The 14767-nt window shown below is 54.6% G+C and overlaps 1 protein-coding gene across 1 annotated transcript in view; it reads right to left on the reverse strand.

Moving 5' to 3' along the window:
* PDS5B (PDS5 cohesin associated factor B) overlaps positions 1-1725 on the reverse strand; it is a 147856-nt gene extending 146131 nt beyond the window's left edge. Inside the window, exon 1 of the mRNA XM_007955954.1 lies at positions 1618-1725. Coding sequence (XP_007954145.1) covers positions 1618-1725 — 108 coding nt within the window. The remainder of the gene's footprint in view (positions 1-1617) is intronic.
* Between the last annotated feature and the right edge of the window lie 13042 nt (positions 1726-14767).

Raw genomic sequence — 14767 nt, forward strand, 5'->3', positions numbered from 1 at the left:
TCTGTCCTCTAGGGGCGCTGTGGGTCAGAATGGACTCCATAGCAATGGGTGTGGTTTGGGGGAAACAGCTTACACGTTTCCTTACACACATCCAAAATCGGTCTCAGCCACATAAGATCCTGTGTGTATTTCTCCAGAAAGGATGCTGAAGACAGCAGGACGTGTACAAGAAAAATGTGCATTAGAACGATCACTACCAGGTCTGAGTGCCTACAAACTCACACGAGCACCCGACAGGCTGTGCGATGAGTGTGAGTGCTGTGGGAACGGTCCAGCGAGACCGAGAACCCAGCCTGCTGCAGGGCGAGCCAGTGACGGGGAACACCTCGCTGCTGTCCACAACTCAGATGGTGCTATAAAAGTCAGCGACGAGGCGAACACGCCCTCCACAGCCAAGATGATGTCTGAGAAAGTAATGTCCAAGAGGCATGACGGGCTGACCAGCTCGGAGCCGGCTCTTCTGCTCTCAAGATGAGCTTCTGAGCAAATAACCGGAATGTCGTTTTTGAAATATAAGCAAATCTGACTAAATAAATGGATTCATTTCCCTTAAAATTCCAAAACATCAGAATATAAATACATAGAAAATGAAAAATGTCATATATAAGAGGTTTGTAGATTAACTTCTTAATAAAATGCACACATGCACCCAACCAGATAACACCCAGCTCCTGGCACATTCCAAGTGCCGCCCGGAGACACCTCTCCCTCCCTTGTGTGCGCTGCGAGCTGGCGCGCTGACACCTGACACGGAAGCACTGAGAGCTGGCTGGTGCGCAACGTGCGATACCGCACCAGGGACCTGTCCTTCTTGTGAAAATAAACCACGTGCGTCAATGGCGGTAAGTGGACCTTTGTATGCAGACTCCCAGGCTTTGAAAGGCCAAACAAGGACCGTTTGCCTGTGTGGAGAGCCAGGTGAGGAACAGCACTGCCCAGGGGACATGACTCAGAAGGGAAATGTTCACAAACGGATCCACGTCCAAGCCAACTGGTCACGCAGCTCGGCACGCTCCCAGGCCGCTGGGCTCAGTCGGCCATTCTAACCGTCGGGGGCGGTCACTGCCTGAGGGGGAGGGGAGCCCGGGAAGTGGACAGAGACCCTCGTCGCGCAGCGACAGCCGCACCTGAGGGATTCTGCATCCGCCCTGATTCACGGCTGCAAGTCAGAAGCCATGGCCCGGGCCAGCAGTACCACCGCCTGGCCCAGGCGCAAGCAGAAACACAGCCTGACTCCTCAGAGCCGGCCTCAGGCTTCCTTCCTAGTTGACAACGGTGGCATTCTCCTATGAATAAATGCACTACAGGAGAGAGGAGACAACGTCCCACAAAGAAAAGTGAACAGTGCTGTAGATGTGTCCTCGCCACTGAGCTCCAGGGCCCTGTCCAGCTCAGCTGCCCCCCGCGAGCCAGCAGCCCGCGCACCCGCGGCCCCTCGGCCCCGACAGGTCACCGCTGCCTGGGCCTCTCAGGCGCCCTGGCTTCGGCTCTGTCACGAGTCAGGACCGAGCCGATGGCAATGGCCTTGGCTGGTGAGGAAGACACAGCCTGTGTGCACGTCACAGGGCGCCCCACCCCACACACGTGTTCAGAAAAGCGAAGGCCGGCTCCACTCACCTTTAACCGTCTCACCATCTCCTCTTTGGATATTTTATCTGAGATTTCCTTGACGCCGGGAGGATACGTAATCTTTCCATCATTCGTCCTTGACTTTGAGTGAGCCATGATGGAAGTATTTTTACCCCTAAAACAAGACAGATATTAGATGCAAACCAGAAAATACACATATCCTACGGTCACGAGAAACACAGAAAGCAAGCCGTGCCCTTCCAGATCATTTATCCATCTACTTTACAGAAATTTACTAGCTAACGGATGAAAGTCACTGGATTAAGCATTTCCCGATCTTTTTTTAAAACAATAATAACTTATTTTTATTTTCATTTCCACTCATACTAACCATCCAACTAAAAGAATGCCAGACCAAAAAAATTAAAAATACTGCTTATCTTTGAAGGCACCCAAATTAGGGCAAAATTGGAAAGAAAGCAGGAGCCCGGAGAAGCGGAGTGCTGGCCACTACCCCACCTGCACCCCAAGTGCACTTGCCAAGCCCGACAGACCAAGGACGCCTCTGGGTGAGGTCCCGCAGGGAAGGGGGCAAAAGTACATCTGAACTTGTCAAGGGGGCAAGTGAATTCAGAGACCCTCCCTACGTTAATGAGGAAATTATGTTCTCTCCTCCCCAGCCCCCAGAAAAGACACCTGCAAAGGAAAGGGTTACCATGTCACCATGTGCCGTCCCTGGTCCACGGGGACAGCAGAGAAGGCCGCCCTGGCACTAAGCAGAGCGACTGGGGGCTACGTCCAGGGAAACAAGGAGGAAGACAGGGCTCACTGGCCTTGGCCCCGGGGCCGCGTATGTGCTGAGGTTCACACGACCCACGTGGTCCAGAGAACCCCAAGCCATGACCTGTTGTTGTTGTTGTTGTTGTTGTTGTTTGCCATTGAGTCAGCCCCGACTCATAGCGACCCCTCCTTGGGTTTCCGAGGCAGTATCACTACGGAAGTAGGATTGCCCAACCTTCCTTCCGAGGAGTGGCTGGTGGGTTTGAACCGTCAGCCTTCTGGTTAGCAGTCAAGTGCTTTAGCCACTATGCTACCAGAAAGCCATGACCTAGTGATCCCCAACTGGCAGCTGACCCGTGAGCACCGACCATGAGTAAATCCACGCCCCACCCAGAAGAGGGCACCTTCATCCGAGGCGCCAGAGAACCCCCACGGACGAGGCTTCAACCACGGGGAGGGCACCAGTCTCAAAGGACTGGGCACCGGCAAGAGCCAGCAAGGCCACCAGACACCAGAGCACACACGGGCACTCGGACGCCGTGACCACCAGGCGCACAGTCACTGCACTCACTTCAAGGAAGCATTCAGACGCTGTGACTACAAGCCGGGCGCACTCACTTCAAGGAAATAACAGTCAAGTCTGAAAATACTGTAGGAAACTAGATTGAAACAGAAAAAAGTGGAACTTCTAAACATGAAACACTGCAGTGAATGAAATTAACAACTCCTTGACTGCGCTTGTTAACACATCCAAAAAGGGTGAGAGAAAATCAGTGAGCCAGAAGTCAGAAACAGTCACCCAGAGAACAGCACAAACCAAGAAGAAGTAAGGACCAGATGCTGACGTCTCGACTCCAACTCCTAATACATGGGGTCGCCACGTGTCCCCAGACGTAACACCTGACAACCCCGAAGAAAGGTAGGAAGGTCTGGCGGGCCCCCGTGAGCCACGGGGCGGGAGGAAGGAACGAGGCAGAGGCCACAGCTGAGGGGCCCACCACAGGGCAGCAAGCCACAAACTCGGGAACCCGAGTTCACGCATGTCAGTGATCCTGGGACACAAACACCGCGCCTGTCACCTTGGAAGGAACAGCGGTAAACCACCAGCTGACTCTCAACACCAACCACGTAAGCCGAAAGTCAGCAAACGTCAACTTCATGTGGGGAAAGAATGCTAGCCAGAAGTTTCCGTCAAGGAACTTAATTTCCAATGACAGACAGAAGTAAGGACATTTCAGCCAAGCAAACACTGAGAGAGGTAGTGCCTGCATACAGAGGCACCCAGATTCTCGCCTGGCACCCCTGAGTTCTATGTCACGTGTTCATGAGACATGACGAGGTCAAGAGATAGGGTCCCCAAGGCTGCAGAAGTCGCCGTGAAAGCACAGACACGAAACGGTGAAAATGGAAGCAGCCAGCGCCACCCAAAAGGAGCCCTTCGAGGCATCAACAGCAGAAAGCCACGTGGGCGCAGGCCCCACGCCTCGGGTCAGCAGAAACAACACGGCCACGAGTTTGCCGAAAGGCTCCCGAGGACGTTCCCAGCAGGAACTGTCACCGCGGCCCAGACAAACCCCGATGCCATAAACAATGCACCGGGCCAGCGGTCTCAGTGCAGTGGCCGCAGTGCTCATCTGCCAACCCAGCGGTCCAAGGTTCGAACCCAGCAGCTGCTCCGAACCCACGCGCTGCCTCACGGGAAAAGCTACAGCAGCCCCAGACGCTGTGGGGCAGGTCGGCTCCACCGTTAGCAGGGTCGCCCAGAGGCCGGAACAGCTCGACAGCAGGGCTTTGCTTGATGGGTTTATGAGAAGCCATCGACTCCGGTCTCACGTGTAACGCAACAAAGTGAGGGAACGATGCCAGACGCAAAATGCTGGCTGGAGCGTGAGTGTATTTAGGTAAGTGCCCAAGGAAAGGGAACCCCCGCCTGTGAATGAAGGCAGGGCAGGTCACAGCTCTGCAGAGAGGTGGTCGCTGAAGGGGGCAGGGGAGCTCCGGGGGGCAGGCGGAGTTCTGCTCCTGGCTGGGTGTGTGACCACATGCCAACTGCTCCTTGGAGGGAGGCATTTCACACTGTGCACTGAACGCGGCGGGCCCACAAGGATTGGCAGCCTGGGTCCTGTGAACACGACCTCGTCAGGAAACGGTCTCTTAGGATGTCACCAGGTCACGTGAGGGCGCGCTGGCGTAGGCTGGGGCCTGATCCAAGTGGTGCTCCCGTACAGGAGAATGGGGTATTTCTAGCCAATAGATACATTCACACACACACACACACACACACACACACTTACTTGATATACACATACACACACTTACACAGACGTGTGTGTATCGTGTGTGTATCCAAGTAGTCCCCGATTTATAACATACTCAAGTTCCAACAAACTTCACTTACAATCTGGTGTTTGCGGTTTTTTGAACATCTTACCATTAGTCACATGCATTACATACAATGTTGCAACACGTGGTTTGCAGATGCTATCATATCTATAAGTTTGTATTCAATGTTTCCAACCCCAGAGACATGTAGGATTGGATTTTTTAAAGATACTGTAATAACAAGGCAGTAATAATGAAAACTAATAATAAAGTATTCAACTTATGTCAAACTGCCAATGAAGCTGTCAAAATAGAACCCCACCATAAGCTGGGGGCCACCTGTGCGTGTGTATTCATAACAAAGAGAGAAAGATACAAGCTAGACCCATGTAACTGTGCACTTGTCTGAGCGGATTTTGATATTGCAATAACCGTTGCTACTGCCTTATTTGTGCCACACTGTACTGTCACACACATACTGTAACACTGTACAGACAGCTCTGGTGGCCCAGTGCCTAAAGCATCTGACTGCTAACCAGAAGGCTGGTGGTTCAAACCCACCAGGCACTCCATGGAAGGCAAACAAGGCAATCTACCTCCATAAAGATCTACAGCCTCCGAAACCCAATGGGGGTCGCTGTTGAGTCAGAATTGACCCGATGGCAGGGAGTCTGTTTTTGTATACTGTATTAGTTACACAAAACGTCACCCCTGGGGGAGGAAGGCGAAGGAGTCATAAGATGCTATGTATTCTATTTGCAGCTTCTAAACATAGTGCCTAAGGCATTTGACTGCTAACCAGAAGGCTGGAGGGTCAAACCCACCAGCCACTCCTCGGAAGGAAGATTGGGCAATTTACTTCCGTAGTGATACTGCCTCAAAAAGCCAAGGAGGGGTCGCTATGAGTCAGGTCTGACTCGACAGCACATAACAACAACATAACTAATTCAAAATAAAAAGCTTTACAAAATAAATTACATTCATATAAACTAGTATTTCAAACTATTTTAATACACAGCATTTGCCCTGGGAGACAGGTCAGGGGGCAGGAATGCCCAGAAAAGGACACAGGGAAGAGGTAAAGCACAGGGAGGAAGTGGGAAAACAGTCACTACTCTGTGGGGAACTGCAGTCAACGTCACGAGACAAAACGTGTATGAACTCCTGTATGGGAAATGTATGGTGTCAACTTTCACCCAAATCACAGTAAAATATTTTTAAAATATATTTTAATACAATTTACATGGAAAATTATAGACTTCCTAGGAATTCATGTAAGGAGCTCTGGTAGTACAGTGCCTAAGGATCTGACTGCTAACCAGAAGGTTGGCAGTTCAAACCCACCAGCCACTCCGTGGAAGGACGACTGGTCAACCTACTTCCGTAAAAATTTACCACCTCAGAAATCCAAAGGGGGCCACTAAGAGTCAGCATTGACTCAATGGCAGTGAGTTTGGGTTTCTTTTGTTTGTCTGTTTGTTTGCCTTGAGGAATTAATATAACAAAATCTGCAATTATACAGAAAAAAATTATAAAGTCTTATTGAGAGACATTAAAGAAAACGTCGATAAATCAAGAGACAGCATGTCCAAGGACTGGCAGTCCCATATACCCTAAAAGCAGAACATCTCTCCTAATTCAGAAGTGTGCCCACGGAGCTCCGGACTTCGGTTTCCAGTGAGGAAAATGCCGCACTGACTGAGGGTAGGGTTCCAGCAGCCATTAATGCAATGATGCCAACAGGCTGCACACCGTAAAAAGGTGAGCTGACATACACTGCGGGAGATACACTCACAACAGAACCCAGAGCTGTCAGGGCTGCTTGTGTACAAACCCCCCGCAGGACCTGCCGGTGGTTTGGGGCATACGGGACGCTGCTGGGACCTGGGGCCTCCAGTCTGCGAGCTGCAAGCCGGGGCTCCCGCCACTGGTCTCCATTCCCCTGGGGCAGCAGAGGCCGAAGGGGTCGGGCAGAGGACGTGGAACAGGAGGCTAACTGCTTCCACGACCACCCGCCTTCTTTGCCACGAGACCGGAAGAACTGGACGGCACTCAGCTACCGTTACTGAGCAATCCAATCAGATTCTCTAGAAAAATCTTGATCAAAATGAGGAAAAAATGCAGAGCAGAATTTCAAAGTCTCATGGAATCCAGACTTTCAAGAGCCAGTGAAGCAGGATAAGCCCTGAAACTTGCCCTGAGATCATCTCTAAACTTTAAACCTTAAACCGAAAATACCTCCTGAAGCCTCCCTTAAACAATCAATAAATAGTTCAGCTGAACGCTTGTAAAATGTCTGCCGTGAGCAGTGGGCTCTTTTAAGAACCTATCTGGGCTCCGGCTAACAGCAGAACTTGAACGATTAGACAGGAACCGAGTTCTGCTCGTGGGGGAGGACCACTCAGAAAAGGCGGGGGGGCAGGGCTACGCCCCTGGAAGGGCGCCACTGAAGGGTGCGAGGAGGAGCCGCCCGACTGCTGTCTGCTCGGCTGGGTCTGTTCTCAACAGCAGCAATAATGTTTAAAATTTCAAGATGGATCAACAACCTTAACTTGAAAACGAAACCATCCAACTCATAGATGAGAACGGAGGAGCGAAGCCACAGGACCAGGTTTCTGCAACGGGCCGTCAGAAGGAATGAAGGCGACCTGCTGGCGCAGCGGTTAGGCGCCCGGCTGCAAGCTGACAGGTCCGTGGTTCAGACCCAGCAGGCACCCCGCCGGAGAGAGGCGTGGCAGTGCCCATCTCCGGGGACGGCAGCCTTGGAAGCCCTCTGGGGCAGTCCTGCTCTCGCCGGCCGGGGCGCTGGGAGGCAGGAGAAGGTCTGCAGCAACAGGTTTGGTTTTTCTTGTCTTTTTTTTTTTATTTATCAAATAGGTCAACAAAAGCATACTGAAACCAAAACCCAACTCACTGCCATCCAGTCGGCTCCGACTCATAGTGACCCCTCCTTGGGTTTCTGAAGTGCTATCTCAACGGAAGTAGACTGCATCATCTTCCTTCCGAGGAGTGGCTGGTGGGTTTGAACCACCAGCCTCCTCGTTAGCAGTCAAGTGCCTTAGGCACTATGCCACCAGAGCTCACAGCAGAGAACAAAACAGACAAATGAGCCCTCATGAAAATTCAGTATTTCTGTTCATCAAAAGACTATCAAAAAAAAAACCTGAAAAGGCAGCCTACAGAGTGGGAGAAATTTTGGGAACCATGTATCTGCTAAAGACCTAATATCCAAACTTTATAAAATACGTCTACAACTTAACAATGACAAGACACATAAGCAACTGAAAAACCGGCAAAGGACTTCAACAGACATTTCACCAAGGAGGACACTCCAATGGCCAACAAGCATGTGAAGACTTCTCAAGAGTCGGGGGGTCTGTGCGGGAGGTCCTGGAGGGAGAGGGAGAACAGTGTGAACAAAACCCAAAATTATTAAAAAAAAAAAGAAAAGAAGAAAAGGACCAGGTTTGCTGGTCTGATGGAGCCTGGTGGAACCACTGAGACTATGGCCTCTAGCTGCCCTTCGGGTCTGGAATTGAACTCACACCTGTGGTTTCCAGCCAAACAAAATACAGGCATGTGAGCTGAACATTTGCATTAGGTACATACACTCCCTGAAGAAATCATTCACAGGAGAATAGAAGGGCTGTGTGTGCACAGGGACACAGCTCGGGGGACAGGAGTGCATGGGACAGAAGGACACAGGAAAGAGGTAACTATGGGGAGGAAGTGGGAGGGGAGCTGCTGCATTGTGGGAAATTGCAGTCAATGTCATGAGACAATGTGTACGTGAGCTGTTGTGTGGAAAGTGAATTTGATCTGTAAACTTTCACCCAAATCACAATAAAATTAAGAACAAAAAAAAAGAAGCTCAAACTCACCAGCCATCAAAACAAACCAAATTTATTGCCTTTGAGTCAATTACAACTCACAGCGCCCCTAGAGGACAGAGTGGAACTGCACCATAGTGTTTTCCCAGGCCTTCATCTTTACAGAAGCAAAGGCCAAACCAAAGCAACTGGCAGAGAGTTGATTCCCATTCACAGTTCCCCTCCAGGGCAGAGTGAAACGGCCCAGCGTTGCCAAGGCTGTCATCCTTATGCACAGACTGCCTCATTCTTCTCCACCCAGCAGCTGGTGGGTTTACACTGCTCACCTTTTGGTTGGCAGCCAAGCACTTAACCGATGCGCCAGCCGGGCCCCTCCCACCAGCCATTAGGGAAATGCAAATCAGAACCATGGTGGGACACCGTCTCACCCCAGTAGGTGGCACAGATTTTGAAAAAAGGAAAACTCTAGGTAAAGCTGTGAAGAAACAGGCACCCTCCTCGTCACTGGTGGGAAGGTAGGAGGTGCAGCCTCCGTGGGAAACAATTCCGTGGTTCCTCGGAACGATGAACATAGATGCCACGTGACCCAGCCATTCCACCCCTAGGTACACGCGCCAAAGACCTGAGAGCAGAGACTCAGACAGAGACTGGCAGACCACTGTTCCCCGCAGCGCTTCTCACGAGAGCCAAAAGCAGGAAACAACCCAACTGTCCACCAGCAGATGAAGGGATCAGCCAGCTGTGGTCCATCCTTCCAGTGGAGTGCCACAGCCATGAGAGGACTGAGGGCCTCCTGACCTCACGCCTGGAGGAGCTCTGGGGCCACTCCACCGAGCGCACCAAGGCACGCAGGGCCACTACCCCAGGATGCCACCTACGTGACTACGCAAGCCCCGGACCTGAAAAACAAAAGTAACTCGGGGAAGGAAGGCGCTCTCATGGCGCAAAGGCTGAGGCATTCGGCTGCTAACCAGAAGGTCACTGGTTCAAACCACGAGCTGCCCCGCAGAGGAGAGACCAGGCAGTCTGCTTCCAGAAGGATTTACACCCTTGGTAATACAATGGGGCCGCAATGAGGCAGAATCGACTCCGTGAGTTGGGTTTGGTCTGGTTTGGTTTTGAGCGGGCGGGAGGGAGGAAGATCAGTTCTTAGCTCGGAATGCATTGCAGGCATGTTAACGGGGCAGGGGAGTTTGGAAAGAGTGTGAAAAGGGGACACAACCTGACAAATGTCATCACGACCAAGAAGAGAAGAGAAGATAGGAGAGAAGAAGGATTTTCATCACAAACCAATGCAAGACAGGCGATCAGACAGCCGGTCGCTGAAGTGTGAGGAATCATGGGGTCCAAGAAAGGACTGACAGGATTCGTCTCATCTTCTGTCACCCGAAAGGTGGGACAGCCGAGGCTGAAATGAGGGCATAGGTGACCACACCTTACGACCCACGGGACCGACTACCGCCATCGCAGGGTGACCACACCTTACAACCCACGGGACCGACTACCACCATCGCAGGGTGACCACACCTTACGACCCACGGGACCGACTACCACCATCGCAGGGTGACCACACCTTACGACCCACGGGACCGACTACCACCATCGCAGGGTGACCACACCTTACGACCCACGGGACTGGCGACCTCCATCCAAGGGTGACACCTTACGACCCACGGGACTGGCTACCGCCATCACAGAGTGACTGTGCCTTATGACCCACGGGACCAGCCACTGCCATTGCAGGGTGACCACACGATACAACGCATGGGACCAGAAACTGCCATCACAGGGTGATCGCGCCTTACGACCCACGGGACCAGCGACTGCCATCGCAGGGTGACCACACCTTACGACCCACGGGACTGGTCACTGCCATCGTAGGGTGACTGTGCTTTACGACCCACGGGACCAGTGACTGCCATCACAGTGAGGTGACGAGCCCAAAGTCGCAGAAACCAAACCAAGCCACTAAGAACCCCTGTGGTCATTTTACTACGACCTGTTTTTCCTCCTGGGACTGCACTCCAGGTCCGAGGTGGACTTAGAGGGAGAAGAGGTGTGGGACGTGCCTGTGACAGCAGACAGAGGTCTTCCCCACCACCGGCACCCCTGTAACCAGCAGATGGTGCCCTCCAGAACGACAGCCCGCCAGGAGACAGTGTCACCCGGGCTTCCCAGCAGGGACAACTCGAGGTCTGTGGTGGCCCTTCTAAGACAACAGACATCAAACAAATTACCCCTCCCCGGGCACAGAACCTTAAGGCCTCGGTGACACAGTCTCCAAATACTCAGAGAAAAGGTTGCAGGCTTCCCCGTAGGCCCTGTCACCACCCGGCCCCACGCACAGCTCACATGCACCTTCATTCCTCAGATGCAGCGTCCCACAGTCAGTGCCCCGGTGTCTGGGGACACGAGGCCACTTCAACGCCTCAGGCAGGCCTTGGAGAAAGCAGGCCTGGCTGATGAGCTCATGTTTTCTTTTATCCCTCACAGGGCACGCCTCCGGTCACTCTCCTGCCCGCGTCCTCTTTAAGGACCACCAATCTTGCCCCAGAAGGGAACACAGGGCTAGCCTGACTGACTACCCGGGCTCAAAGGCAGAAAGAGCCCGGGCCCTGGGTCATATCAATGAGCATCAATTTCTAATGGCACAGAAGGCACTTCTGGTGAATCTCTTAAAATGGAATTTCTCGTTAATGATGTTAACTCTCCTGTTCACCGAATGACTGGGGTTCCCACAGTTAGCTGTCAGCAGTGCCCTGTCCTGGGGGAAACAAAAGGTCCTTCCCTGTCCCCATCAAGCCACAGGCACAGACTCCAGCAGACTGGGAGACAACCAAAGCCTTCGGACGTGAACTTCCTCCGCCCCACGCCCTGCCCAATCTCCACACCCACCTGCACACGCAAGGAGCGCTGGGCGGTGCAACGGTCAAGCCCGTGGCTGTTAACAGAAAGGATGGCGGCCCAAACCAACCCAGTGGGTCCACGGGAGAAAGACCCGGCAAACCGCTTCCGAGATGACCACGGCCCAGGAAACCCCGTGGGCGGTTCTCCTCTGCCACGTGGCGTCGCTTTGAGTCGGAATCAACTTGACAGCAGCACCCAACAAGAGCACTGACCCCGGCCCCCATTCCCCCCTCTCCCCTCCTCACATCAAGCACTAACCCCTCTACCAAACCCAAACCAAACCCACCGCCGACGAGTCGAGCCGACTCACAGCAACCCTGCAGGACAGAGCTCAGCTGCCCCACCGGGCTTCCAAGGCTGGCGTCTGGAGGGAAGCACACTGCCGTGTCACGCTCCCTCAGAGCAGCTGGTGGGTTCGAACCGCCGACCTCTTGGTTAGCAGGCAAGCACTTAAGCACGGTCCCAGCAGGACTCCTAACACCCCCGCCACACACACAGGGTTCACACACTCCCGCCCTCTGCAGCCTCCTCCTGGACTTCCAGTTCACCAGTTCCCACGGCTCCACGATAGCCTCGCAGCACTCACACCTCGTCTGGCCACGGGTGGCGGAAGGCGCGCTGGCAGGAGGGGACAGGAAACACCTCTGGTCGGCCTCACGGCCCCTCCAGCTACTGACTGTCTTCTCGCCTGAACTGCCAAACCTCAGAATGCCGCAGCCACACCGCAAACAGTCAGCGCCACCTCCACCTCCACCGTGTCCCATTCACCTTTCCCACTAATCCAACATGGCTTCTAAGCGTCGACAAACGATGTTTCGCGTTGGTTTTTGTGGCGGAACACCAAAGGAGACAACTTCCTTCCCTGGGTCGACACCCTTGTGACGAGGCGTGGTCCCCTCCCAGCCCTTAGGTCTCAGCTCGTCCTCCTGCTGGCTGTGGCCAAGGCGCCACGGGCCACTGCAGCTGTGCGTGGAGTCCAGCCGCTGCGGTCGGGCCCCGCTCCCGGCAGACAAGCCAGCCCCGGCCAGCTGGCTGGAGAATGAGGCTGGAAACCACAGGGACAGGCCCCGCTCTCCAGCCCTGGCTCCTGACCGGCCTGCCCCAGCCAGTGCAGCCGGCCACGCAGACGCACAACCCCGTGCAGCTGAGATGCTGGGGCCTGGCCCAGGTCAGCAGAACCACACAGCTCAGCCCAACCCGGGCGAGTGAACCGGGGGCAGAATAAACGGTGGGGGTCGTAGCCATGACGACGGAGAGGGCGGGGTACGCAGTGAAGCTGGCGGGTCCTCCCTGGTTCCCACCGGCCAGGCCAGAGGGCCACTTCCCAGCCCTGACCGCACTGGTCACAGCAGGTGACCCTGGTGACCACTCCCTGCCCCCCGACTCCCTCTCCGCGGTGTCTCTGGTCCGGCCCGGTTCCACCCCAGCCCTCCCGACCCGGGATCGACGCTTTCACCACATCACCTAAGGGTCCCGTGACACGGCACATTCTGGGTCAGCAGACCTGGGGCACACGCTCTCAGCAGGATGGGACGAAGCGGGTGGACGCTGGTCTCTGTGACACTCCCACTCTCCCGCCCGCGCCTCACCCCCTGCCTGGTCCTCTGCGCCCCCTCTAAGCGTGTGGCCCTCCTCAGGAGTTAACACCGGCTCTTCCCTTCCCGCTCCGCCTCTCCTCACCCAGCCGCTAGCCTGTCAGGCACCAGCTCCCGTTCTCCACAACAGACAACAGTGAGGAAGCCACCATCCGGCTGCCTCCCCGTGGCCTCCCTCCAGGGGGCCTCCTGCTGGGCCCCTCCCCACCGCCAGACCCACCACAGGAGCTCACTGTGCGACAGAGGCAAGTGAGGCGGGGGAGCCCTGAGAAGGGCCTGGCGGTGGCCGGAGGGCCCTGGAGGTGGCGGGATGGGGTGGGTGGCTGTTGCCCCCTGCAGGGTGCACCCCGGAGGGGCCGAGTCCTGCAGCGGGGAGGGTCCAGGGGATCACTCGGGGCGGGGGCTACAGCAGAACCAGATCTGGACGGCAGAGTCAGGGCCACTGGTGCCCCATTCAAACATGGCGGCCAGCCACCCCACGTGAAGGTGCGTCACCCTGCACAGTGCTGGCGGCAATCCAGGCTCCGGCATCAGCTCCGGAAAGCACTCCCCACGCCTCTGCCGGGTCTCCCGCTCCAGGGCTCCTACCTGTAACTGTCCACTCGGTGATTGCTCTGGTATACCCAGAGCTTACAACCCGGGCGTCCTCCGATTTCCCTGCGCCGGCACTGACCGAACTCTGTTTGAACCAGTTCTAAGCCCTGTAATTCATGCTCAGTTACTGCCCCCAGAAAACTGAACGTGGCCCCTGAACATTCCCTTTCAACACTGAAAATCAATCAAGTCCTGCTGATGTTACCTGCAAAATGCAGATGCAATCCCCCCTCAGAGTCACCACCTCACTTCATCGACGCCACCTCCGTCCTTCTGCACAGTCGCCGGAACGGCCTTCAAACGCTCGTCTCTTCACGTCACACTTCACGGGAAATTCTTAGTAGGTTCCGCCCTCTGCGCCAAGTTCCAGACGCGCTAACTGAACACGTCGCGTTACATCCCGACCTCTCTGCCCGTCCTGGGAGCGCCGTGCCGTCCCCCGCTCTCTGCTCCCCTCCCCCTCCTGCCCAGCTAACACCTTCCAGGGCGACACCTGTGCGAGGCGGACTCACCAGGGCTGCCTCGTTCTCCCGGATCTCCCGAGGTTTCCGCTTTCACAGGGCGCAGTCTGACCACGTCCCCACCGGTCACTGTCAGTGGACAGCACTCGTGGTCGCCTCGGCTCCGGCTTCCAGGCTTCACCAGGTATCAAGTCTTCAGGGGGTCCTCCCCAGGCCCTGCCCACAGCACGTCTCCGCCGCGCGCCCACACAGCAGCCCCTGTGAACCGTAACCCGCCGGGGGACAGCGATCTGCCCTGTGCATCTAACGCGTACACAATACTGACCAATGAGCAGAGCACACTTACGGACGGCACCCATTACAGAACTACACCCATTTCAAAAATGGGGAAACCAGCGCCCAGACACGCAAGAACGCTGCCCGAATTAAACTGGAATTAACGCCTGTCTGATCCCCAAGCTCGGGCCCCTAAGCTAATGGTTCCCAGTCTTCTTGAAAAAAAAAAAAAAATCACTGTCATCAAGTCACTTCCAACCCACAGCGACCCCTAGTGGGTTTCCGAGGTGGTGAATCTTTACGAAGTAGATTGCCCAGTCACTGCTGATGTCAGTAGCTCTCAGCTGAAAGCAGAGAACACCTGGAAGATGGTCACTGTGTTTCACTGACTACACAGAAGCACTCAACTGTGTGCGCCATAAATTAGGTACAA

This window comes from Orycteropus afer, unplaced genomic scaffold, assembly GCF_000298275.1.
Source record: "Orycteropus afer afer isolate SDZICR_OR568_19922 unplaced genomic scaffold, OryAfe1.0 scaffold00558, whole genome shotgun sequence".
Taxonomy (NCBI): domain Eukaryota; kingdom Metazoa; phylum Chordata; class Mammalia; order Tubulidentata; family Orycteropodidae; genus Orycteropus; species Orycteropus afer.